Raw genomic sequence first — 27,884 nt, 5'->3', positions numbered from 1 at the left:
CATAGTCCTTCATAGAAAACAATGAAGTCACACTGACAACTTGGCCCTAGAAGAGAGATTAAACTACCTACCCTCTCCTCCACCCACAATTCCCACTCCAAATCTCTCTACCCTGTGCCCCTTACAAGGTATAGATTGTATCATTCCTCAGAACATTCTCCATCACAAATATTTTGGGGGTTATCATACCTTCTTTTGACACACATAAAGGTAATTAAATGCTTTTTGGTTTAAGATGTTTTTTTCTGTTTAGTGAGGCAAGATTTCCCTGATCTGCAGAACACAAGGGAACAGGTTAAAAGGAAATACTTCATCTCTTCTTTTACTGAGAGCTTATGTGTAATGTTGTGGTAATTATGTATGGATGGACAAATCCAGGTAACAGGTCAGTTACTTCTTTAATCCAGAAACTCCCAGTAAGATCATGTCTATAGGTGCTATTAGATACCACAGGATAGACCAAGGCAGGGAGAAGAAAAAAGGGGAGGGAAAATGAGGTAGTAGGAAAAAATAAGATTAAGAACTAGGCAAAAAAGAATGATGAAGAGGTGGCACAGAAGAAGGTGTTAGATTTTAGGAAGCAGTGAGGTGCCATTCATCATACTCTGCATTTGTATTGCATTCAATTTATAAAAGCATTTGCACATTATGGCCTTTCACATTAAGGCCCCAAATTGCCTTATTGCTATTCTAGATATTGCTTAGCAAACTTTTCTATGAAAGAAATTTTTACTGAAAGAAGATTTTCATGAAAATCCTACCTCACAGGAAAGAATAAGATATTAGGTTCTAGACCACTCAGCTTTTCATTCAAGTGAAGTTTATAGGAATGTGTAAATAAGAGTGGTTCCGGCTCCAACAAGATTCCAGGAGCAAGTGCTAAACTTGGATAAGATTTACAGTGAGTAGCAGATAACCCAACAGCACTCCTATGAAGGTACAAAGAAATCTTACAGAAATTAATAAACTAATGTTTCTACCATTATTAGCCATAAACCTTTAGTAATAAAAGAAGCTGAAAGTAGTTGTAAACCCATCCTGTATCAGCAACTAAAGCTCCTGAAAAGAAATGAAGCAGAAATGTAAAGGTTTTAAATGAACAGTTTAAGTAATAACTTTTTTGAAATATTTTACTCCAGTGGTCTTTGCGTATATATTTTTTAAAATTATTTATTTTTCAGAGTTCATAGCTACTGATAAAAGTGTTTCCTTATATGGAAAGGCTTTTCTTCAACTATCACAAAAGAAATTAAGTCTCTTAATTACATGTAAAATTTTTTTTAAAATCTAAGCTTAAGAATAACCAAAAAAATTTATGTTTTCCTATCCTGAACAAATTTCCTCAAAGGGTTAGCTTGAAAAATACATGGCCAAGACTGCGGTGTACACAATATGTGAAGGTTTAACATTATTTTAGATTTCTCCACAGGGTTTACTGTAAAACAAAACAACAACAAGAATAACACTGCCAAATATCAAATACCATTTGTCCACAGGTACTCAGCCTTCTATCTGTTGAGTTGGTTAGACCACAGAAAGTTGTTATGCACAAGAGTTGACCAGGAGCCTACAGATTTTAAAGTGGGATTGAAAACATTTATGTGACTATCTTTTTCTCTCTCTACACTAAGAGAAAAATGCATTACTTGGGCCACCTCTTAAACCATTCACAACAGGCCTTTATAAATTCTCAACAAATTGGACTTGTACTTAGGTCTTCATAAAACAACCTGAGAAGGTACAAGTATCACATTCCTTATTTGACAAATGAGGACAAATTAATCCTTGAGAGCTATGGCCATTTCAACCCATAGCTCCCCTGGACTAGTGCCATGATTTGAATTCACAACTCCTGATTCTCAAGCCTTCGACTGCTCCAAACACCAAACCACATTTAATCATTCCCCAACCCTTTGTTTCCCAAATCTAGCTGAGAATCAGAATTACCACGGGATACCCTGGCCCTGCCTCTGATCTACTGAAACTGGATATGAGTGTCCTAATCCTGTGTAGCACAGTGCAGCCTGCCTTTTAATATTCGGAGACCTAAAGTGATGGCACAAATGATGAAGAAACCAATTTAGAAATATTTTTCACACCACCATGTAAAATTAGTACATGTCTTTGTCCCTTTAGAGTAATTCTGACCTCAGTCTTTAATTCTGCTGTCAAACAAAACCATATAGATTTCAAATCCAGTTGGAAAATAAATCAAATATGCATAGCAAAAACCAGACTTCAGCTTCAATTAATGGAATTTTAACACAAACCTGGCCAGAGGAATTGCTCATATAAAAGAAAGAAAAAGTCAAGAAATCTTCCTCCTGAACACAACTATCAATCAGCCCCTTTCCCTATTTTGTAAAGTAGGATTAACAAACACAAAACACAGCCACAGGAATACAGATGAGGCAATAGTCTGTATTCCTTTCCACTACAAGTGGGGTCATTTATGTGTTTCAGACCTGAATAAAATACAGGTAACAATCTAAATTCAATCATGACAATAAAATACTTTCTATTTTCCAAGTTTGATGGTAATAATATATTTACACTTTTAAAAATAATTTTTGCTCGTTTTTTTTTTTTGTTTTTTAAAAAGACATAACATGCTCAAGAGTACACAGAATACAGAAAAAATCATCACTTTGTCTAAGAGATCAAATAGTAGTATAAAACAATGCTCTTTACATACTAAACCCAATTCAAGAATGATATCATCAGGGTATCTAACATGGTGTTTACTTCAAAGATGACATTCAAGTAGTTATTTAGAACACTATGCCTAATGTATCTATTAAGAAGTAAGCCTGCTATCTAAATGCTTAGCTTTTAATATCTTCTATATCCACCACCACCTCCTCCATATGGATCTCCATAACCTCTTCCTCCATAGCCCCCTCTTCCTCCATAGCCCCCTCTTCCACCATAATCTCCCCTGCCTTGGAAACCTCCTCCTCTACCACCCCCTCCTCCACCTCCACCCCACCCCCCTCCCCCTCCCCCTCCCCAACCGCCTCTTCCACTCCCACCACCTCCTCTACCTCCACCTCCACCACCCCAACCACCCCTTCCGCCGCCTTCTTGTCTCTTTTGCCAAGGGGGCATTTCAGGGGGTGGTGGTTCAATTTCATTCGGCCGTCCTCCCCTGTCAGGCACCCTTCCCATCAGCACCTGTGTAAAGAAATATCTTCTTTCAGTTTCCAATATTTTAAAAGTTAAAATTTACATAAAGGATACAAGCAATATTGAAGTTATTGTTCTAATAAAGAAACAGAAGTCAAGTATTTAAGGACATGAAAGTATCAGACACAGCAGTATGAATTAATATTGAAAATACAAATGTGATGTGTGACAAATTCCTCACAATGTGCTGTTATTTTTAAGCAATGTGGGGAAATATTTCTGAAACTTAACGACTTGTTTAAATTTGTTTAGCAAATTTTATAACAAATGTAGTACCCATCACACTAAGAAATTTTTTTAGCAAAACATTTACAGTATACATAAAATACATACCTTACATGACTTCATATCCATTTATGCAACAACTCTGGACTTTCTATTGCCATTGGTTTGGTAATAGATTATCCAATAAAAGACTATTTCTGAGCACATTTTATTTCAACAGAGTATGAAGTATATATGATAACATGTGGGTATAATGCAGTCAGAGATGAACATAATGGCTATAATCCAAGGTTATCACTGTAAAGAGATACAAGGATTTTCAATGAACTATTCCTTTTTTTTTTTTTTTTTTTGTGGCACACAGGCCTCTCACTGTTGTGGCCTCTCCCGTTGCGGAGCACAGGCTCTGGATGCGCAGGCTCAGCGGCCATGGCTCACGGGCCCAGCCGCTCCACGGCATGTGGGATCTTCCCGGACCGGGGCACAAACCCATGTCCCCTGCATCGGCAGTCGGACTCTCAACCACTGCGCCACCAGGGAAGCCTGAACTATTCCTTTTTTATGAGAAATTAAGCTAACTTTCAATGATACTAGTTACTATATTATAGAGAAAAGAGAGACTTGATACACTTCCTTAACCATGCTTTATAATGCTTTGAAGGATAAACCAAGGAAGAGTTTGCTTTAAGTCCCCAACTTTCTGTAGAAAGGAACTACTTTATATGCCTGTGTACAGAGACCAACAGGAAGCAAATAGCTTCCTGCTAGTCTCTTTCAGGAAAGAAGGTAAACCAGAAGTGCCTCAACTAAAATGATCTATGAATCAGTTGTGTTCTACTTCCTTTGATTCTCTAATCAAAATCATGTTTTACTACTTTATGTCATAAATGAAAGACAAAAAGTACAACATCCTCACTGTGGGACAAGGTTCGAAGAAGCAAACTTTCTTTTAAAAGTCAGCAATAACATCCTAATTACCAAATCCAAAAAATATCAGTAGCTTTTTTCTTGGTTGTTATCTTCATTGGTCTCTCCACCAAACATGCTATGTGGGTGGATATACAGGGACGCTGTTCCAAGATCTCATAAGATTGCCCTCAAATAACCAGACTATAAATTACAAACTCAGAAAAGAGATGGGTAATGTCACTTAAAGAAATAGAACTCTTGATCCATCAAGACTAGCTTATAACCTGATGCAAGACATTAAGTAACATATTTAAAGACAGAACACTTTAAGAAGAGAGGAGGTTGGTCTAAAATGGAAGCAGGAAGGCCCAAACACTGGTGCCTAACTTAGCAATAATCAGCAAACTGACTTTACATACAGCTATCCCTTGACACAGGATACCTTTCTCACTGCATTGAGTGAGAAACGATGTTTTAAAATTACCCAAATCCCTTACTTCTGATTTCTTGCTCTTTTGTAGTAGTTTGTCATAGAGTGATCTATCTAAATAAAAAGTATATGCTAATCAAGCTAATATAAACGTTCTAAATTAGTTTATTGTTAATGCTAATGTCATAAAGTAAAAAATTCAGACTCTGAGCTTATTTAAGACTACTGTCAGAGCAATGGATCTATACTCTGAATCAGGAAATGGAACCTCCAAGAGATTCCGCAACTTGCCCAAGGTGACTGCTCTAAGTAAATGATAGAGCTAGGATGTGAACCCAAAGCATGGACTCCTCCCTTTACACCAAGGATCTAAGGAATATGTGAGTACCCGAAATGACTCCTACAGATTTTTACTGACAAAAAATGATTACATTATTGGAAAGAAGGCAAATAATTCTTGCTAATGCTATTCATAAAAATAATTCTTAATTCCTCTAATTCAGATAAAACTGTGGTTTAATTTATGAATACAGAAATTCAAACAAACATGCACACAGAAAACATTACTAAGCCTAAATTGACTGAAGGCCCTCCACCACTCTCTTTTCTAGGAGTTCACTAGGATTAAAAGAAAAATGGATTAAATCTGTAAAAACATCAAACAAGGATATTATAAATTCATTACCCGCTGTTACTGAAAGAAAGACCAACCTTATTAATGGCACATGCTGTCTTCTCCCGGCTGGAGCCACTACTTGTCCTGATGATCTTGGATAGATCTTCACGGGCAGCAAGTAGATGTGCCAAGGTTATTGTTGTCTTGGGTGACAAAGCGTAACGCTTAGGCTGGTAAATTCTTGCTATGTCATCTGTTTTTATCTAAATGACAAAATTCAGGGAAAAAAGGAACCAAAGAACATTTCAATGAAAGAGCAATGGTGGGACTTCCCTGGTGATCCAGTGGTTAAGACTCCACCTTCCAATGCAGGGGACGTGGGTTCCATCCCTTGTCAGGGAACTAAGATCCCACATGCCGTGGGGCAACTCAGCCTGCGTACCCCAACTACTCAGCCCACGCGCTCTAGAGCCCGTGCGCCACAACTGAGAAGTCCGCACGCAATAACAAAAGATCCTGCATGCCACACTAAAGATCCTGCATGTCACAACTAAAGATCCCACGTACTATAACAAAGATCCTGCATGCCGCAACTAAAGATCCTGCATGCTGCAAAGATCCCGCGTGCCACAACTAAGACCCAACGCAGCCAAATTAATTAATTAATTTTAAAAAAGGGCGATGGCAATCATAATCTTCAGAAAGAAAAAAAGGAGATAATAACACAAGCAAAGAAACAGAGGAGCAAAACATTCAAATATCTGATAATCTGTAAGTAGAATGAGAAAAAAAAAAGCCCAACAGATGCTAAAAGGCTACATAACTACCAGTAACAACTCATTTAAAAAGTAACGAAAAAAATATCCCATTCATATTAACAAAAAGCAAAATACCTAAAAATAGCTGTACCAAAAACACACACAGAACCTTTAAGAAGAAAACATTAGTAAATCTACAAAAACAGAAGTAAAACTTGAATAAACAGAAATACCAAGTTTCTGGATGGGGACATTGAGTATTGTTGGTTTCCCTCAAAATTAACTTATAGATTTATTGCAGTCCTACTGGAATATTTTTTGGGGGAGAGTGGTGGGCAGGGAGGTAGGGGATATCTAAATCATCATTGCCTTAAGAGTTAACATTCATTGACTACTTGTTAAATAAGCCAAGCTATTTATTTTTCATCTAATATCATATCTTTAATCTTCAAAACATCCTTTTAGAGTGGTTGTATAGATAACACTATACTATCCTACCTCGGTCTAATTAAATGGAACTGGTAGGGGGAATAGATTGATGAAACAAAAGAGGCAATTGAGATTCAGGGCCTCATAAATGCATGAATGCAATAAATGATAGAGGAGGCATCAAAGATCAGTGAGACAAAAAGGCATGAAGGAAACTTAAATGTCTATTATTAAGTGAAAGAAGCTAATCTGAAAATAATAATCTGTATGACTTCAACTATATGACATTCTGGAAAAAGCAAAACTATAGAGATAGTAAAAAGATTATATGGGTTGTCAGGGGTTGTGCGGAGGGAGGGAAGAATAGGCAAAGCAGAGAAGATTTTTCTGGCAGTGAAAATATTCTGTACGATACTATAATGGTGGATACCTGTCTTTGTGTATTTTTTCAAAACCATAGAATGTGCAGCACCAAGAGTGAAACCTAATATAAACTATGAGACTTTGGATAATAATGATGTATCAATGTAGGTTCATCAGCTGCAAAAATTTACTACTCTCGTGGGGGATGATGATGGGCGGGTTATGTGTGTGGGGGGGCAGGAGGTAAATGGAAATCTCAAAACCTTCTGTTCAATATTGCTATGAACCTTTAACTGCTCTAAAAATGAAGAATATTAAAACATTAAAAAAAAGAGCAATGAGAAAAGAAATAGATTTTTTAAATCGTGCTGCAATGAACTGTTGTCTAATTGTAAAATAATAATAATAATCAACATATAACTAAGGGGATTCCAAATATAATAAAGAGTTCATTGTTTAACTACAAGCAACTATATGCCAATAAAATGGACAACCTAGAAGAAATGGACAAACTCTCAAAAAGATACAAGCTTCCAAGACTGAACCAGGAAGAAATAGAAAATATGAACACATCAATCACAAGTACTGAAATTAAAACAGTGATTTTAAAACTTCCAACAAACAAAAGTCCAGGACCAGATGGCTTCACAGGCGAATTCTGTCAAACATTTAGAGAAGGGTTAACACCTATCCTTCTCAAACTTGCAGAGAAAGTAACAACCCCCAAGCTCATTCTACAAGGCCACCATCACCCTGATACCAAAAACAGACAAAGATATCACAAAAAAAGAAAATTACAGGCCAATATCACTGATGAATATAGATGCAAAAATCCTCAACAAAATACTAGTAAACTAAATGCAACAACACATTAAAACAATCATACACAATGATCAAGTGGGATTTATCCCAGGGATATAAGGATTCTTCAACATACATAAATCAATGTGATACACGACATTAACAAACTGAATAAAAACCATATGACCATCTCAATAGATGCAGAAAAAGCTTCTGACAAAAATCAACACTCATCTATGATACAAACTCTCCAGAAAGTGGACACAGAGGAAGCATATCTCAACATAGTAAAGGCCATATACAACAAACCCACAGCAAACATCATTCTCAATGGTGAAAAACTGAAAGCATTTCCTCTAAGATCAAGAACAAGACAAGGATGTCCACTGTCTCCACTTTTATTCAACATAGATTTAAAAGTCCTAGGCATGGCAATCAGAGAAGAAAAAGAAATAAAAGGAATCCAAATAGGAAAAGAAGTAAAACTATCACTGTTTGCAGATGACATGATACTATACATAGAAAATCCTAAAGATGCTACCAGAAAACTACTAGAGCCCATCAATGAATTTGGTAAAGTTGTAGGATATAAAATTAATACACAGATATTTCTTGCATTCCTATACATTAACAATTAAAGATCAGAAAGAGAAATTAGGGAAACAATCCCATCTACCACCGCATAAAATACCTGTACTCAGGAGGCAAAAGACCTGTACTCAGAAAACTATAAGATATTGATGAAAGAAATCAAAGATGACACAAACAGATGGAAAGATATACCATATTCTTGGATTGGAAGAATCAATATTGTCAAAATGACTATACTACCCAAAGTAATCCACAGATTCGATGCAATCCCTATCAAATTATCAATAGCATTTTTCACAGAATTAGAACAAGAAAATGTTACAATTTGTATGGAGACACAAAAGATCCTGAATAGCCAAGGCAATCTTGAGAAAGAAAAACGGAGCTGGAGGAATCAGGCTCCCTGACTTCAGACTATACTACAAAGCTACAGTAATCAAAACAGTATGGTACTGGCACAGAAACAGAAATATAGATTAATGGAACAGTACAGAAAGCCCAGAGATAAACTCACATACCCATGGTCACCTAATCTACGACAAAGGAGGCAAGACTATATACTGGAGAAAAGACAGTCTCTTCAATAAGAGGTGCTGGGGAAACTGGACAGCTACATGTAAAAGAATGAAATTAGCACATTCCCTAACACCATACACAAAAATAAACTCAAAATGGATTAAAGACTTAAATGTAAGACCAGATACTATAAAACTCTTAGAGGAAAACATATGCAGAACACTGACATAAACTGCAGCAAGATCTTTTTTGATCCTCCTCCAAGAGTAATGAAAATAAAAACAAATGGGACCTAATGAAACTTAAAAGCTTTTGAACGGCAAAGGAAATCATCAATAAAACTAAAAGAAAACCCACAGAATGGGAGAAAATATTTGCAAACAAAGTGACTGACAAGGGATTAATCTCCAAAATATACAAACCGCTCATGCAGCCTAATATCAAAAAAACAAACAACCCAATCAACAAATGGGCAGAAGATCTAAAGAGACATTTCTCCAAAGAAGACATACAGATGGCTAAAAAGCACATGAAAAGATGCTCAATATCACTAATTATTAGAGAATGCAAATCAAAACTACAATGAGGTATCACCTCACACTTGTTATGGCCATCATCAAAAAATCTACATACAACAAATGCTGGAGAGGGTGTGGAGAAAAGGGAACCCTCCTACACTGTTGGTGGGAATGTAAATTGATACAGCCACTATTGAGAACAGTATGGAGGTTCCTCAAGAAACTAAAAATAGAATTACCACATGACCCAGCAATCCCACTCCCGGGCATATAGCCAGAGAAAACCATGATTCAAAGACACATGCACCCCAATGTTCATTGCAGCACTATTTACAATAGCCAGGTCATGGAAGCAACCTAAATGCCCATCGACAGACGAATGGATAAAGAAGATGTGGTACATATATACAATGAAATATTACTCAGCCATAAAAAGGAACGAAATTGGGTCATTTGTTGAAACGTGGATGGATCTAGAGACTGTCATACAGAGTGAAGTCAGAAAGAGAAAAACAAATATTGTATATTAACGCATATATGTGGAACCTAGAAAATGGTACAGATGATCCAGTTTGCTGAGCAGAAATTGACACAGAGAAGCAGAGAAAAAACATATGGGCACCAAGGGGGTAAGTGGTGTGGGGCGGGAGTGGTGTGATGAACTGGGAGATTGGGATTGACATGTATACACTGATGTGTATAATATGGATGACTAATAAGAAAAAAATATATATTTGATAGTGGAATGGACTTGGAATCTTTGATCACCTAAGACACTTCCTTGAACTTTGTAGGTGTCTAAAATAATATTCAGTAATTCTTTGCCAACTGCTGATCTTAATGAACTAAATAAGGCTTTTGTCTTAGCTTTTTTAATAAGTTATAACACAGAGAAAAGTGTATAAGTCGTAAGTTTAACTATAAACTTATGACTTATGTGAGTTATCTGAACTCCCACTAGTATAACCACTACTCAGATCAAGAAACAGAACTTTCCCAGCACCTTGGAAGCCTTCCTTATACTATTTCCTGGTCATGACCCCTGCTTTCTGTTCCCATAATCACTACTACCTTCACCATAAATTTGTTTTGCCCAGTTCTGAATTTTTTAAAAAGAAACCATACAATGTATATCATTTTATGTCTGCCTTGTTTTGCTGAATATTGCTCATGTGTTTTATTTCTGTTGTTGCTTATAACAATACTCACTTATTTTTATTGTCTTCTATATTTTATTATATAAATGCAAAATATAGTCTAATGTTGATGAACAAAAAAAAAAGAAATCCTGGGCATGGACTGACTTCGTGTTAAGAAACCCATTACAGGCAGGGAAAAAAATGACAAAATGAATATATAAGGTCAAGAATTTGTATGCAAAAAAAAAAAAAAAAAGCACATGAAAAGATGCTCAATATCACTAATTATTAGAGAAATGCAAATCAAAACTACAATGAGGTATCACCTCACACTTGTTAGAATGGCCATCATCAAAAAATCTACAAACAATAAATGTTGGAGAGGGAGTGGAGAAAAGGGAACCCTCCTACACTGTTGGTGGGAATGTAAATTGGTACAGCCACTATGGAGAACAGTATGGAGATTCCTTAAAAAACTAAAAGTAGAGCTACCATATGATCTAGCAATCCCACTCATAGGCATATATCTGGAGAAAACCATAATTAGAAAGGGTACATGCACCCCAATGTTCACTGCAGCACTACTTACAATAACCAGGACATGGAAGCAACCTAAATGTCCATCAAAAGAGGAATGGATAATGAAGATGTGGTACCTATATACAATGAAATATTACTCAGCCATAAAAAAGAATGAAATAATGCCATCTGCAGCAACATGGATGGACCTAGAGTTTATCATAGTAAGTAAGTCAGACAGAGAAAGACAAGTATCATATGATATCACTTATATGTGGAATCCAAAAAAATCGTACAAAAGAACCTATTTACAAAACAGAAATCGAGTCACAGATGTAGAAAACAAACTTATGGTTACCAAGGGGGAAAGGGAGGGGGGAGGTATAAACTGGGAGATTCGGACTGACATAGACACACTACTATATATACAATAGATAACTAATAAGAACCTACCTTATAGCACAGGGAACTCTATTCAATACTCTGTAATGACCTATATGGGAATAGAATCTACAAAAGAGTGGATATAGGTATATGTATAACTGACTCACTTTGCTGTACAGCAGAAACTCACACAACACTGTAAATCAACTACACTCCAATAAAAAAATTAATTATAAATTTTTAAAAAGAGTTCACTGTTTAAAGTTTTATTTTAAACTGAAAAACTTAACCATATTATAGACTAAAATTTCTGCACAGCAAAAGACATAAAACAAAAGACCACTGGGGAAAATATTTTCAACAAATAAAGCAACTAGCTAACTTCCTTAATATATAAAAAGCTCAATCAGAAGGAAAACAGGAAGACCTTAAGGGGAAAAAAAGACAAGACACAAATAGAAATTTCAAAAAAGAGGAAATTCAAATGACTAATAAGCTTATGAAAAAATGTTCAACTGTACCACTAATAAAAAATATACACGTTAAAACAACTTAGTCTTTTTTAACCATCAAGTTAGCCATAAAATTGATAATATTCTAAATACTAAAGAAGCTAAAGTGAAGGCAAAATTTCATTTACCCTACTTGTAGGAGCTTAAATTCATACAAACTTTGTAAAAAACAATTTGGTGATGTGAATCAAGAGCATTAAGAGTCATAACCTTTCACACAGTAAATTTCCATTTAGGAATCCCTAGGAATCCATGGGTTTCACATCTGCAGACATGGAGGGCTGATTGTGCAGTTACATGGGACAACATGGATGAAACTTGAAAGCATTATGCTAAGAAGCCAAACATAAAAAGCCACATATTGTATGACTCCTTATATATATGAAATATCCAGAACAGGCAAATCCAAAGAGACAGAAAGTAGGTTATAGTAGTGAGTGTCAGAAAAGGAAGTTGAAGGTACAGCAAATGACCACTAATAGGTGCATGTTTCTTTTGGCGGTGAGGGAAACGTTGTGGAATTAGATAATGGCACAGAATACAGTGAATATACTAAAAACCACTGAACTGTACACTTTAAGATGGTGAATTATAACTCAAAAAATAAGAAATAAATTAAAAATCAATTTTAAAAGGACACCGAAATAGAACTTTTAGAGATATGGGACCATGATCACAATATATTCAGGAAAAAAAAAAAAAAAAAGGAAACTATAAAAGTATACTCAGTCCTATTTCAATACCAGCAAAGTAACAGAGAAACCAGATTAACCATACTAATAAACACGTATAATCTTTTTGAAGGGCAACTCTAGAGTGTGCATCAAAAGCATTATAATGCATATTCTTTGATCAAGGAATTCCACTTTTAGGAATATATCATGGACATGAACAAAAATTTAGCTGCCAAAAATTTCATTACAGGGTCAAAGGAGACAAAATTAAAGGAAAACTCAATGTCAATCAATAGAGTATATCTGTATGCAAAAGATTTTAAATGCTGTAGAACAATATTTGATGAGTCATTCAACATCAGACACATGAAATAGGGAGAATAAGATAAAGATATATTAAATTTAACAAGAAAAGAAAACTCAGGGTATAAATGTATATACTCACATAATCAATTGAAAAGGATGGCATGAAAGGCCAAAATTTGACCTATACTCTGAGAAAAAAGATATTTAAAAAATCTTCCAGACTAAGGGAAAAACAACAAAAACACAACCTCCTTGTCCTAAAACATGATGAAAAAAGACCAAGATGAGAAGATATCAAGATATTTCCTAAAGGTATTTTCTCAAACACACTAAATTATTTTTTTCAAAAAATATACATATACTACAATAAACAGAATGGAAAAAGGGGATACAGGTAAGAAGGGAACCAACATCTCAGAAAATGAAACTGGGAGCCAAAAATAGGGGTTAACTGTCTATTTGTGGAATAGTCTATTCTTCCAACCCCTGGTGCCATGTTGCCACTCCTCCTCCTCTGGCCAAAGGAGAATTATGTATAGAAAAAAAAATGAGGCTTCCCTTCTTGAAACACTGAGCAGCTACAGAGAAAAGACTTCTCCAAATGAGCATCAGGAATTTCCACAGCACAGGAGGCAGCTCCAGAGTCTGATATCAACAATCCTGATCAACGACTACAGTTCCCAATCAGTTTTTCAGTGTCTTCTCTTAAATATGGACAACAAAGGACCATCATGATTTGAAGAAAGCCACCACGAGAGAGAGACCAAGAAAAACAAACCAAAAATTGCCCTGGAAGAGACAGAAATAATTAAAGGGGGGGAAAAAAAACAACAACCTTTTTTTAAAAAAATTTTTCATCCCCATTGAAGAAGATAGCACGTTCATAAAACAAGAAAAAAAAAACATGAAAAAGGAAAACTCAAGAAGCAAAAAGAATTCCTGGAAATGAAAAAATGATGGCAGAAACAAAAATTTAGTGCCAAGCACAAAATAAAATTGAGGACATTTCCAAGAAAGTCAATCAAAAAGGAAGAGACAGAAAATGAGAAAAAAAATAAAGAAACTCAAGTGGATCTATCCAGGGGGTCTAATATCTGAATAACAAGAGTTTCAGAAAGAGAAAACAAAAGGGAATAAATTAATAAAGAGAAATATAAAAGCTAAGAGTCTACAGATTGAAATGCCCACCTAATGTTTAGCACAATGAATTCAGGAAGACCCAGACTGACATATGCTGTGAAATTTCAGAACTCCAAGGATAAAGAAGAGAGTCCAACCACCAGGGAAGTCCCTGTTTTTCTTTAATTAACAATGATCTTTCTTTTTTTTTTTTTTAACAATGATCTTTTGATGTTCCTACTACCTCGTTCCTTGCAAAAACTCCTATATATCCTGACTCCTCCCTTACCTCTCTTCAGAGCAGTCCCTCAGAGTCATCTGAGAGGCTGTCTTCCAGGCTTAAGTCCTCAGCAAGTCTGTCAAATAAAATGTAACTCTCAAAAAAAGAAGAGGGTCCAAAAGCTCCCAGTGAAAAATAAAAGGTCATCCAAAAGGACAGGCAATGGCACTGGGTTTCTCAACAGCAGCACTATATGCTAGAAAACAATGAAGCAATGCCTTCAATATTCTTTTTTTTTTTTTGCCTTCAATATTCTTAGAGAAAAATGTTTTCCACCTAGAATTTTATATTTACCCAAACTATCAATCAAATGTGGCAGCAGAATAAACATTTTTAGAATTCAAGGGTTCAGAAAAATCACTCCTATGCACCCTTTGTTAGGAAGTTATTTGTGGACTTACTATGGCAGATTGAGGGAATAAACAATGAAAGAGAAGGCCATGGAATCCAGGAAATAGTGGAGTAGCCAAGGATAGGCACGCAAACAGCCCAAACTGTAGTAGAAGGATACAAGCTTTTAGGAGGGAAAGTATAGAAAAGAGGACTCATTAGAATACTTGATTTTTAAAAGTATATTTAAAAAAGAGAAAAAGAAAAGAAAAAAGCAGCAGCCGCATATGATAACAAAATACAATGCAGGAAAAAAATAAACTCCAATTAGAAGACACCTGGTAAACAGAATGGCTCCCCCGAGATCTCCACATCCTAATCCCTGGAACCTGTGAATATGTCACCTTGAAGATACAGATGTGAGTTAAGTTAGGGATCTTGAGATGGATTATCTGGGTAAGCCCAGTGTAACCACAAGGCTCCTGATAAGAGAGAGACAGCAGAAGGCATGTGACAATGGAAGCAGAAGGAGAAAGAATGGAAGATCCTACACTATTGATTTTGAAGATGGAGGATGAGGTCATGACTCGAGGTACACAGGTGGTATCTGGAAGCTAGTAAATGCAAGGAAACAGATTCTCCCCTGAAGTGTCCGGGAGGAATGCAACCCTGCCAATACCTTCATTTTAGGACTTCTGATCTCTAGATCTGTAAGAAAATAAATGTGTATTATTTAAACCACTAAGTTTGTGGTAATTTATTACAGCAGCCATAGGAAACCAATGTGGGGCACCACAGGAGAGAGAGACCACCTAAGGGCCAAGATGACAAGTGAAGCACCCCAAGAAACAGTTAGCAAAACCCAGACGTGTGAGGCAACCGTCTTGGATGTTCCAGCCCAACCCAGCCCAGGTATCAGTTGAATGAAGCTGCATAAATGACGCCAGTTGATACAATATGGGGGCAGGACAACTACCCAGTTAATCCAAAGAATGTAATAATAATATCTGAGAGTAACAGGCACAGATTTACCCTCCTACCTGAAACAACTATAAAACTGGACAACCCACGAGAACCAGTGATTTTCAGACACTGGACATCAAGGAGCACAGGACACAATGCTCCCTCAAACAGGGGAAGCAAATGTTTTCCTATAATTGTCCCAGCTTACAGTCTGGAGTGGAGGATCCCAGATGCCGCCTGGGTACAGATTAGAGGCATAAAATGGGAATGATGGGTGACAGCTCTCTAGAAAACTACCTGAAGAGATCCATATTTGGGAATGCCCCCACCCTCCAACACCCTCTTCAACTGGAACACACTCCACAGCCTTAAGCCACCTTTAAGAAGGTTTGTTCAGGCATCAGTGCTACCTGATTCATTCCTAAATCCTTCTTTCTTTTTTATTTTTTTCTGAAGAAAAAAATCAGTATTTTACTTTTTTGACAGTTGAATAAAAGGATTTAGACATATATCAAATGGGAAAAAAGGGTTTTAATCCCTCTGTGGAATAGGAAGAGAGACATACTATACTGGAAAGACTGCAAAGACCATGAGGAGAGAAACCAAAGAATACGTGGCCTCAGTCCCATAATTTCAGAACACAGTAGCAGCTTGTCTGTTAATTTCTTTCCTCTCAGCCTGGGTGACCTCTCACAAGCTTAACAGTAACAGGGAGTCTAACACTGCTTCTGAGCAGGTGCTTTCTGCAGACAGGTGCTATTTATCAGAGAAGGTTTAGACAGGATAACATTGAGGAGTGATGTGTTACTTTAACCAGATTGCAAAGGTGAAAAAGAATAGTGAACCTCACATTAGTTAAATAAACAAAGCGACAGTAAGCACAATAAGCAGACAGGCATGATGCTTACAGAAGAGTCACCTCTTTTTGTGTACAGTGTGCCACATTGCACTTGCTGTTCAAATATATGTTTTAATAAATGTCCTTTAATGTGTACATGAAATAGAGTAGGCATTCAACTATCTGTTGAATGAAAATAACAATATATTATGTATAAAGAAAAATCTGATCTCATATCATCAGAAACAGATTTTGTCAACCACTACTTTTGATCTTTTGGACCAGACAGATCTTGTTGTGAAGGGCTATCCTGTGTACTGTAGGGTGTTTAGCAGTAAATCCTTCTTTCTTGACCAGTTGCTCACTATATCTATCTCACTATCACATATGATGCCTTCTTTTATGTATATCCTTACATAAATCACAACATCTATGAGTTTTAAATAAATGTGAAAGATATGGGGAGAAATTAAGATATTTGCAAACAGGGACTTATACAAGACCAGGATCATTATTTAAGACCAGCAGTTGGCCTGGGCAGGAGCTTCAGACAGAGTGATAAAGTACAAATGTGGCATCGTTACCTAACAGACAAGAGAGCCTGAAGAGCTGTCACAGAGTACCACCTACAGGACACAAATGGAAAAACAGCCTTACCTTTGCTCTATCAGACCATCCAAAGGACTGCACTGTTACATCTAATCGTTTCATCAACATCCGCCGACGGCACTCATATTCACAGGAAAGGGCATCGTTGATTCTTTCCAGTTGTTCCTAAGGAATTTGGAAACAAAAATCATCACCTTTAGACTCATTATGCACAGAAAAGAAATTTCAGAATTGTGGTCAATACATCCTATTAATTCAAAAGGTAGTACTTGATGGTCATTTTCTGATCCCATGAGACTTTACAGTAAATTATTTAGATAAAGATATTTGATAGAACATATAAAATATTCGGAAGATACTAAACATACAAATTAAACTCTACAATTGGTACAGTTTACCTGATCTTCAATCAAACATGTTAATTTACGTAAAACGTCTACTTGCAAAGTAGTCTGGACCAATAAGGAAAGAAAATACCAACAACTTCCCATCTTGTTGGCGTTGAGCTACTACACTTTTCAAATTACAACTATGCTAACATATTAGGCACTATAAATACTTTTGCCCAGGTTTTTTTTTTAATTAATAATCTGAGTGAAGAAATGTTAGGACCTACTGTTCTAGAATATCATTCCATTTTAATTCTCCAATATAAAAAATGCATGCTACACACTGTAAAATCTAGATGTCCATCTATAAAATTAAGTCATATTCACTACTTTAATTACATAAAGCTAATAAAAAGGTGGGGGGGGGGGTGACTTACCGCCTGTTCCAGATTTAAATCAATTTTCAGCAGTGGTTTTCCCACGTGATTTTTCTGGACATGTGAGAGAATATCTTTCACCTAAAATTAAACATAAAAGATTGTGAAAATGTGTATCCCTAATTTAAAACGATCTTATTCTTGCTTAAAACGCTTTGAATGCTAGAGAATTAATAAAATGTTAAAGAGAAATAGTTAAAATATACCTTCACATAATAGGAAAGAATATCACTACAATGCAGAGTATCTTTCTCAAAGAAGCATTAGTTACATTAATTCAAGCTATAGCACACCTTTTCCAGAGTAAGAAATAATGTACATGGACAACTAAAGAAGTAGCTACTAAAAGGTTTTATTATGAGAATCTATAATTTATATGTGAAATAAATTCAGAGTTTCTTCTTAAGATGGCACGCTCTTACATGCTGACAAATTCTCAAAAGGGATACTAAAACCTTTGCTGAGTATGTTGGTTTTACTCCCTTAAATATTCTGTACACATTCCATTGTTCAGCAAGACAACACAGGAGAGCAAGCCCTCTCAATTAGTCGCCACATACACATTTCATTACTTTTGCAAAGCCACTGATTTGAATTACTTGAAACATTTTTATTTTGGTGAACAAGATTTAGACATTCGCTTTTGCTTCAGCAATATCAGAGGTCATTCAAACAGAATGAAATATTTACAGTTGCTTAGTTATAAAGTAACTAGAGAAAATAATCAGGAAGAGTTCACATTTTGAGGAGTATGAACCTTATTTAATGTTGGGGGACCTCTTTTAAAAAGAATTAAAAATTATGAACACAAAATTAGCTTGGAAACTGGTGGTGGTAATGGGAAGTGACTGTAAATGGGCACATGGTTTCTTCTGAGAATGATGGAAATGTTCTAAAATTAGATTTTGATGATGTTGTACTCTGTAAATATACTAAAATTCATTGAATTGTACACTTTAAATGGGCGAATTTTATAGCACTTAAATTAAATCTTGAGAAAGCTATCTTTGAAAAATGAGCTTAGAAAGAACTTGTGCAAATTAGGGGGTCCCAAAGCTTAAGCTTTACATCACAGTAAATCTACCACTACAACAGTGATTACTGACACTGCTCTTACACATTGAAAAGAATTATTATTTTCTTAAAACATACCATTTCTGTAGATTCCTCACTATTGTAAGTACCTTCGATTTTGATATTTCATATACTACTAAAAGTTTTAGTCATAACCCCTTACTCAAGAGGGACTCTGAATGCATGCTTAAGTTTCTCACATATAATCACATTCCCTGTATTTCAACATTAGATAAAAGTTTTAATAACTTTGAGAATTACTTGTGATAAAGAGGGAGTTAAGAGCAGACTCTGAGGTTGACCACCTGGGTTTGAAACTCCAGTCTACCACTACTACTACTTAGAAACTTGCTTGTCGAATTTATTAAATCTTTCAGTACCTCAATTTTCTCAAATGGCTGTTGTAAATAATAATATTACTACTTCATTATAGGTGATGTAAGAATGCAATGAGTTATTACGTATAAACATTTAGCACAGTAAATGCTGTATGTGTGCTGTTAATATTACTATAATTACTTTAGATTTACATTTGAACAGCTTCGAGCTAAAAGATAATGATAAATTTCCTTCCCAATGGTGAGAAGTGTCTTCTGGACACATCGTACATAGAAGAAAATATGGAAATTTTTGCTTTTGATAGGAACTGAATGGAGAAGTAAGTCATTATAGGTAAATATTTAGCCATGATGGCCATAGTAACTACTACCTTATAATTAGCCTGCCAGCACTTGAACACAGGCATTACAGCCTGCTTTAAGCAGGGAAAAGAGGTTTGGGGGTATTTTTAAATTCTAACTGAAACTCATAAAAGGAAAAAACCTCTCTGGGATCAATATGTGTAAGCACTGGGAGATTAGGAAGAGTCTAGAAATCTGTCTCAATTTGAAATAGCCCCAGATATTTTAGCCAACCCCAGATCATTCTTAATCCAGAGAAACAAATTCTGAAGAGCAACTTATTAACTCTACACTCTAACCAGTGTTTCTGAGCTGGGATTCATAGGCTTATTCTTTGGTTTACAAGTTCTAGGGGAAAAAAAAAAGTTTTTATACTGTGTTTTCATCTTAATGATACTAAAATTCTCTGACATTCAGTAAGACAAATCTTTTTATTTTTCAGTTCATAAATTATCAATGCAAAGAGTACTTTATTCAAGAATTTAGTTTAAAAGAGCATGTCTAAAAACAGAGTTTTAGTACCTATTCTTGAGGGTGAGAATTTTCTTTTCCTTAAAAATGAATCTTGTATTATTCCCCTAGAGGACTCCTACAAAACCTAGGTATTAAGCCAGAATTTGGTCTGTGAGAGTATCATTCTCTCTAATCGATGGCTTGACTGGGAACAAGGATAGTTTAATAACTGGAAAAAAAAAAAAGCTAGAAGTACACAGGTTTTAGTTGTTTTTAACTACTCCATCAGGGTGCTCATTCATTTATTCACTATACAACAAACATTTACTAAACACTTATCCACCAGAAATTGTGCATTTCTTTGCTCACTGCCAAAGACAACCACACTGCAATTCTATTAACAACATCCATTAAAAAGAAATTTAGTTTGCCTTTGACTTCATAGGATAACTATACTTCTTTCATTATACCGTAATACAACCTTGTTTAGAAAAGGGACCCTTAAATTTGCAAAACGATTTCTATCAGGGCAAACCTTCACAAAGCCTAGCACTCACTCATTAAGATCTGATTCCTGAATATTACTTATAGTCAAATTAGGTCACATGCATATTAACTCCAAATCCAAAATTTAGTTTACACGAAGATAAATGTTTCTTTAAATAGAATGTATATCTTGTACTTAAAGGAAATACAGTTGACCCTTGAACAACATGAGTTTGAACTGTGCTGGTCCACTTATATGTGAATTTTTTCCACTAAATAAAATTACAGTACTATCTGATCCACAGGTGGTTGAATTTACAAATGCAAACTGCAGATACAGAGGGACAACAGTGAAGTTGTATGTTAATTATCGACTCTGCAGAGGGTTAGCACCCCTAAGTCCCACATTGTTCAAGGGTCAACTGTACTTTCATTTTTAATTCAACATTTACATATCAGCATTTAACTGAATTTGGGGGAAATGAAAAATAAAACAAATACAATACCTTTGATTCCACTTGGTTCAGCATAAGTGGAATGTCAGAAGTTGTTGACTTGGGAATACCAAGGGTATCGCAGATAGCTTGAACTTCCTGATAAATTTCACTATTTTTATCTAATTGAGAATTTTTACGTTTCTTGTTCTGTAATATCTGTAAAGCCTGAAGCTCTGTACTTAAAAATACTATAATAAGAAAAGGGAAAAACAAATAATGTTAAAATGCACAAGAATACTTTAAAGATCCCACTTCTGAGTATACATGCAAAGGAAAAATCAGGATCTCAAAGAGATCTTCACTACCATATTCACTACTGTACTGTTCATAACAGCCTAGATTTGGAAACAACCTAGGTGTCCTTCAACAGATGAATGGATAAAGAAAATGTGGTATATGTATACAATGGAATTATTATCCAGCTTTAAAAAAGAAGAAAATCCAGCCATTTGTGACAACATGGATGAACCTGGAGGACACCGTGCAAAGAGAAATAAGCCAGACGCAGAAAGACAAATACTAATGATATCACTTTTATGAGGAATCTAAAACACTCAAACTCCTAAAGCAGAAAGTAGAATGGTGATTGCCAGGCCGGGGAAGGAGGAAACAAGGCGTTTAGTTAAATATAAATTTTATATTGGTTAAATATAAATTTCTGAAGAACTGGTGATCTGTTTTATTGAAGTTTTATAATCAGAGGGACCAGGACTTCCCTGGTGGCGCAGTGGTTAAGAATCTGCCTGCCAATGCAGGGGACACAGGTTCAATCCCTGGTCTGGGAAGATCCCACATGCCGTGGAGCAACTAAGCCCGTGCGCCACAACTACTGAGCCTGCGCTCTAGAGCCCGCGAGCCACAACTACCGAAGCCCATGCACCTAGGGTCTGTCCTCCACAACAAGAGAACCCACCACAATGAGAAGCCCGTGCAACACAACGAAGAGTAGTCCCCACTCGCCACAACTAGAGAAAGCCCATGCGCAGTAACTAAGACCCGACGCAGCCAAAAAATAAATAAATACGTTAAAAAATCAGAGGGACCTTGGCATAGTCCTCATAAGCAAAGTTTGATACATACTGGTTATATAAGATGAATAAGTCCTAGAGATCTACTTTACAGCATAGTGCCTATAGTTAACAATACTATATTGTACACTTAAAAATTTGCTAAGACAGTAAATCTTACATTAAGTATTCTTATCACAAAAAGAAATAATAATAAAGAGGGCAGAAGGAAATTTTTTTTTTTTAAATAGTGCCTACTTGCAAAGAGTTTAAAGCCTAGTAGGAGAGACCCACCTGTACTTCAACGATTTTAAAATGCTTAAGAATGTGTAAGACTGATAAAATATTCTCTGATACGCACAGCTCAAGCCAGGGGAGAATGTATAGCTTTAACTGATCTATTAAGCAGATTGAGCAATTTGAAAAACTGCCTTTAAGACAGACCACCCCAGGCTGTTCACAAGTCCTTTCACTGTCATCATTTTATTTCATCCTTTCAACAGCCATATTTTTAAAAATCATTCCAAAATCTTAGATGGAAAAAACGAAACAAACAACACAAAATGGAAACAGACTCATATACACAGAGAACAAATAGGTAGTTGCCAGAGAGAAGGGGTGTGGGGGTGGGGTAGAATAGGTGAAGGGGCTTAAGAGGTACAAACCTCCAGAAAGAAAAGGAATCAGCCTTGGGGGTGTAACACACAATATAAAATACGGTCAATAATACTGTAATAACCTCGTATGGGGACAGATGGTTACTAGATTTACCATGGTGACCATTTCATAATGTATGCAGATGTCAAATCACTATGTGGTACACCTGAAACTAATAATATTTTATGTGAACTCTATTTCAATTAAAAAAAACCTAAAAAATATCATTTTGGAAAGCAAAAAATTATCTTAAATCATTACAGTCTTTTTTAAAATTAACTTTTACAACAGTAAAGATATTGGGGTTTGTTTTTATTTGTTTAAAGTTATACACACACACAATTTAATACAACAGTTTCGATTTCAGCTGAGCAGAAAAAATATCTGAGAAATTGTTTAAAAGTACAAGTACCAGGGTCGCACCCTCAGAGATTCTGAACCAGTAGGTCTGAAGTAGGATCTGGGAATCTGTGTGGTTTTAGACCCAAGGTGACTCTCATGGGCAGGCAGAATCGAGAGCCACTAATTTAAGATTTTTTCATGTAATCTATACACGATAGTCTAAAGAACCCACAAAAAGTTAAGACCAACGTATCAAACTTTGCACATGAGGACTATGCCAAGGTCCCTCTGATTTTTTAACTTCATTAAGCAGATCACCAGTTCTTCAAAAATTTATATTTTGTGCACAATCATGGCTGAAGTCTGTCTATGTTCTATGGAAACATGCTGTATGTAACAGTACAAACAAGAGTTCAGTCTAGTATTTAAAATGCTAATCCTCACAGATGGGAAATAATACAGTGAAAAGTCGTCTTCCCACCACAGATCCTCAGATTCCCCCTCCCCAGAGGCAATCACCAGTGTTAGTTTCTTGGGCATATTTTTAGGCATGCGCGCGCGCGCGTGTGTGTGTGTGTGTGTGTGTGTGTGTGTGTATTTAGTATATGTCTCTACCACCTATGCACTTTTATTTCTTTTAGAGAAACAAGAGCATACGATACATGTTCCATATATTTTTTATTTACCAATATATCTTAGAGATCATTCCATATTTACACATTTTATCTACTCTCATTCTAATGGCTATAGAATGGTATCACTGCAAAGATGTACCATTTCTATTTAACTACTACAAACAATGCCATAATGAACATTCTTTTCATATATCTTTGTACAGTTAGTATGAACTCCTAGTCACTGAACTGCCAAGTCAAAAGACAGGTGAATTTTAATTGTGTTATTGAAAATTTGCCTTTCCAAAAGATTGTACCAATTACTCTCCCACCACACTCCAACGCCTGTAGTATATGAGAAGGCTTACTCCCCGCAAACTTGTATTATGACTTTTTTTTTCTGGTATTTGCTAGTCTGGTAAGTGAAAAATGGTATCCTTTTTTTTTTTTTTGTAACTCTTTAACTCTGGGGTATAACTGTGCATCTTTTCATGTTTAGAAGCAATTTTTTTTTAACTTTTTTCTGTAGAATGCCTTTTCATGCCTTAGGTACTTTACATATTTTTCCAGTGAGTTTTTTTATTTATATTTATTTTTATTTTTTTGGCTGTGTTGGGTCTCCGTTTCTGTGCAAGGGCTTTCTCTAGTTGTGGCAAGCGGGGGCCACTCTTCATCGCGGTGCGCAGGCCTCTCACTGTCGTGGCCTCTCTTGTTGCGGAGCACAGGCTCCAGACGCGCAGGCTCAGTAGTCCAGTGAGTTTTTATCTCTATAAAAGCTCTCCACATATTTAGGAATGTGGCCCTTTTCATTTTACACACGTTGCAAACAATTCTAAAAGAACATGAAGAAGCTTATTATATCAGCATGTTTTAAAGGTAGTCAAACTAAAGATAAAGATGAAATAGATGCTGGTAAGATTGTGAATTGGTATAACCTTTCTGGAGCAAATTATGGCAATATATCTAGACCAGAGAATTTTTTTAAATGTTCATGATCTTTGTCTAAGTAACCAAAAATATGAACAAAAAAATTAATTTAAAATAGAAAAATTGGGACTTCCCTGGTGGCGCAGTGGTTAAGAATCTGCCTGCCAACGCAGGGGACACGGGTTCAAGCCCTGGTCCAGGAAGATTCGACATGCGGCGAAGCAACTAAGCCCGTGCGCCACAACTACTGAGCCTGCGCTCTAGAGCCCGCAAGCCACAACTACTGAGCCCACACGCCTAGAGCCCATGCTCTGCAACAACAGAAGCCACCACAATAAGAAGCCTACGCACCGCAACGAAGAGTAGCCCCCGCTCACTGCAACTAGAGAAAGCCTACACGCAACAAAGACCCAATATAGCCATAAATAGATAGATAGATAGATAAATTAGAAAAATCCAAATACCCCCAAATTTGAAATCTGTTAAGTAAAAATGCCCATAACATAGAATGTTATGTAGCCAATTTAAATTATTTTTTCAAAAAATACTAAGTGATGGGAAAATGCTCACAATACATTAAATGAAGAAGAGGAAGAGCAGGAACTACATCTGTAACAGATCTAAATCTTATTTAAATATGTGTGTACAAAGGAAAAGGAAATACACTGAAAAGTTATTCATGATCCTCTCTGGGGAGTGAAATTATAAATTATTTTCTTCTTTTCATATTTATCTACTTTGTAAGATTTCTATGATGAGCATGTATTTTTTCAACATGTAACATAAAATTTACCATTCTAACTATTTTTAAGTGTACAGTGGCATTAAGTGCATTCACACGGTTGTATAACCATCACCACCATCCATCCATCCATCTCCAGAACATTTTCATCTTCCTCAACTGAAACTTTGTACTCATTTAACAATTCCCCATTTCACCCCACCTCCTGAGCATGTATTTTTATAATCAGAAAAAACTATACCAACCTCTCTTATATCTCCTCTTTACTTTTATTTGGACCAGAAACTTATATTACCGTTATTGCTGAGCTTCTTAGAAGCAAAGGCAAAAAGGGAAACATGATGATTTACACAGTTCTCACTGACTAACATAAAGAATTACAGATTACCTATATCTAAGGTAAGGATAAGGTAATCTAAGGATTACCTATATCTATATGCAAGTTCCTCATGGCCAGTGCTTCTTACCTTCCTTTGTGTCCCAATACACCTAAGGGTTACTGTGACCTCCCATTAGTAACAATGGTTCATTAAATCAGTGACTTACACTGAATGGGAGGAAGACAAGGAAATAGTGTAAGAAATGGGGGAAAGGCACATAATTTTTATCCTCCCCAAAACAAACAAGATAATTCAAATGTCAACACTTCCAACACCACCAGTAGTTAAACACATAAACATGATTTCTGCTCTAATGAAACTAACATTTTAACACTAGAACATAGAAACACATAAACATGATTTCTGCTCTAATGAAACTAACATTTTAACACTAGAACATAGAGGAATATATCACATGCATCTTTTTATAAATGGTACAACCTAAAATAGAAATCTTCAATAATAGAAGATGTTAGAAAAATTCTTTCAAATAGTCACCACTTGTAGAACTTCCAAAATAGCATGAAATTAAACTAACTGAATTTAAAAAACTTTTAAGGGAGCCAATATAAATAAATGGATGTTATTCATAGTAATTGTTTAGATATAGGTAATCTGTACTCCAAATTCACGCCTGATGAAAATAGGCCACACTCACTAAAATTCACGTGGCACAAGGGCACAATTTTTTCTTTAAACTGATACATCCCTAATGCTTAGAGCAGTTTCTGGTACAGTAGAAAGGGATCAATGAATATTTTTGAACCATCATTCAGTGCCTATCATCTAATAATCTGCTTAGCAGCCTAGTTTCAGAGAGTTTTAAGATTAAATAGCAGTTTGGAGATCACCACTTTAGCCAATTAGTCATAAATGTAAAGAGATGAATTAGGTGAAGGAAAAATTACTGAAGTACCATACAAGTCACAAACGCTGGGCATTCTATATTGGCCAAATAAATCATAAGTGTTAGAAATCTTAAAGAGTACTTTAGTAGAATTTATACTACATTTATATAAAAATCTGAGTTAGTTTCATATTTTAAGCCAAATATTAAAAACTTTCTAATACACAAAATATCTAATGATTCATTAATTAAAGTTCATAAATCTTGACTTGAAAATAACACAAACCAGATTAAACACATGCATTTAAATTGTTCAAAGAAACATAACTTACATAGAAGTTTCAAACAGTCATCCTTCTTTTTTAAACGGTCTTTAATATCTCCTGATACGAGTACAGAATATGGACATGCCATTTCTTTTAAAAAGCCACTTATCTCAAGCTGGAAGCTTTCTAGATCATCTTTCCCTTTAAACAAGAAAAGGTATAAAACATTTACTAAATATTTACCATGTAATCTGATACTATCAAATCTACCACTAGTTGATTTTAATTTTATATTCAATTCCAAATTTTCACTTTGACATTAAATCCTTAAATGTGTGACACCAAAAGCTTAGGTCAAAGTAACCAAAACATATTTCTACATATGGAAAGCAACACTTAAATTCAAGAACATAAGTATCTAATCATGAAATTATAAATATTTTTATATTTAAATCTCTGATATCTTCCAATGGGCTTTCCATAAAAGCAGATAAAATGGAAATATTTTATGTTAGTAACTGAAATATTAAAAGCATTATTATGGCTATAATTATTAATTGGCTTCAGAGCAAATGATCCATTTCTATTGTATTTCTATGGATTTGGATAATAAATGCTATCATCAAATTAAGCCTCAGCGCTTATCTTTCTTTCATCATCTAATTATGTGGGAACTTGTGTCATAAGTTCTGAATTCAGCTTATTTTACTTAGCTTCAAGTGAATTCTATTAGATTTGGCAAGGAAAAAAACAATTTAAAAGTAAGGACAGCATCAGAAGGGAAGGCTACTGGTCTCCTAGCAAATGTCCCCACAAATTTTATTTTTCATTTTATTACATGTCTGAAATTCTACCAATCAAAGACCCACAAGAACTCCAGCTACCAATACAGTAGTGAATTAAATAAACCTTGTGAGCTAGTACAGGAGTTTTTTATAAACGTATTCCTATGTGAATCCACGTCCTGAGTTATAGGTTTGGTAATACAACTTAAATTAGGGATTAAATATATGCATACTTTAGGGGAAAAAAACACCTTAATTCAAAATAAGCAGTATTCAAAACTTAAACTTTTTAAATAACCAAATTCAGACTCTTCTTTTTCTAAAGAACAATACTAAGTTCAAGACA

At 35.5% G+C, this 27,884-nt stretch overlaps 1 protein-coding gene across 5 annotated transcripts in view; it reads right to left on the bottom strand.

Annotated features, from left to right (window-relative positions):
• Nucleotides 1–985: 985 nt before the first annotated feature.
• FAM98B (family with sequence similarity 98 member B) overlaps nucleotides 986–27,884 on the bottom strand; it is a 35,441-nt gene continuing 8,542 nt past the window's right edge. The window contains exons 3-9 of one of the 5 annotated variants that reach the window (XM_082649749.1): nucleotides 26,820–26,954; nucleotides 20,981–21,159; nucleotides 17,782–17,862; nucleotides 17,064–17,180; nucleotides 5,462–5,629; nucleotides 3,051–3,174; nucleotides 986–2,978 (exon numbers count right to left, since the gene is read on the bottom strand). In XM_082649749.1, the coding sequence (XP_082505875.1) occupies nucleotides 2,833–2,978; nucleotides 3,051–3,174; nucleotides 5,462–5,629; nucleotides 17,064–17,180; nucleotides 17,782–17,862; nucleotides 20,981–21,159; nucleotides 26,820–26,954 (950 nt within the window). In that variant the 3' untranslated portion in view covers nucleotides 986–2,832. Of the gene's footprint in view, nucleotides 3,175–5,461; nucleotides 5,630–17,063; nucleotides 17,181–17,781; nucleotides 17,863–20,980; nucleotides 21,160–26,819; nucleotides 26,955–27,884 lie in introns of all 5 variants that reach the window. The other 4 variants (XM_082649751.1, XM_082649750.1, XM_082649752.1 and 1 more) reach the window with 4 other exon arrangements.

Source organism: Grampus griseus (genome assembly GCF_964374135.1).
Source record: "Grampus griseus genome assembly, chromosome: 2".
NCBI classification, from domain to species: Eukaryota; Metazoa; Chordata; class Mammalia; order Artiodactyla; family Delphinidae; genus Grampus; species Grampus griseus.
The sequence above is the reverse complement of the archived record's forward strand: the minus strand, read 5'-3'. Positions and strand labels throughout refer to the sequence as shown.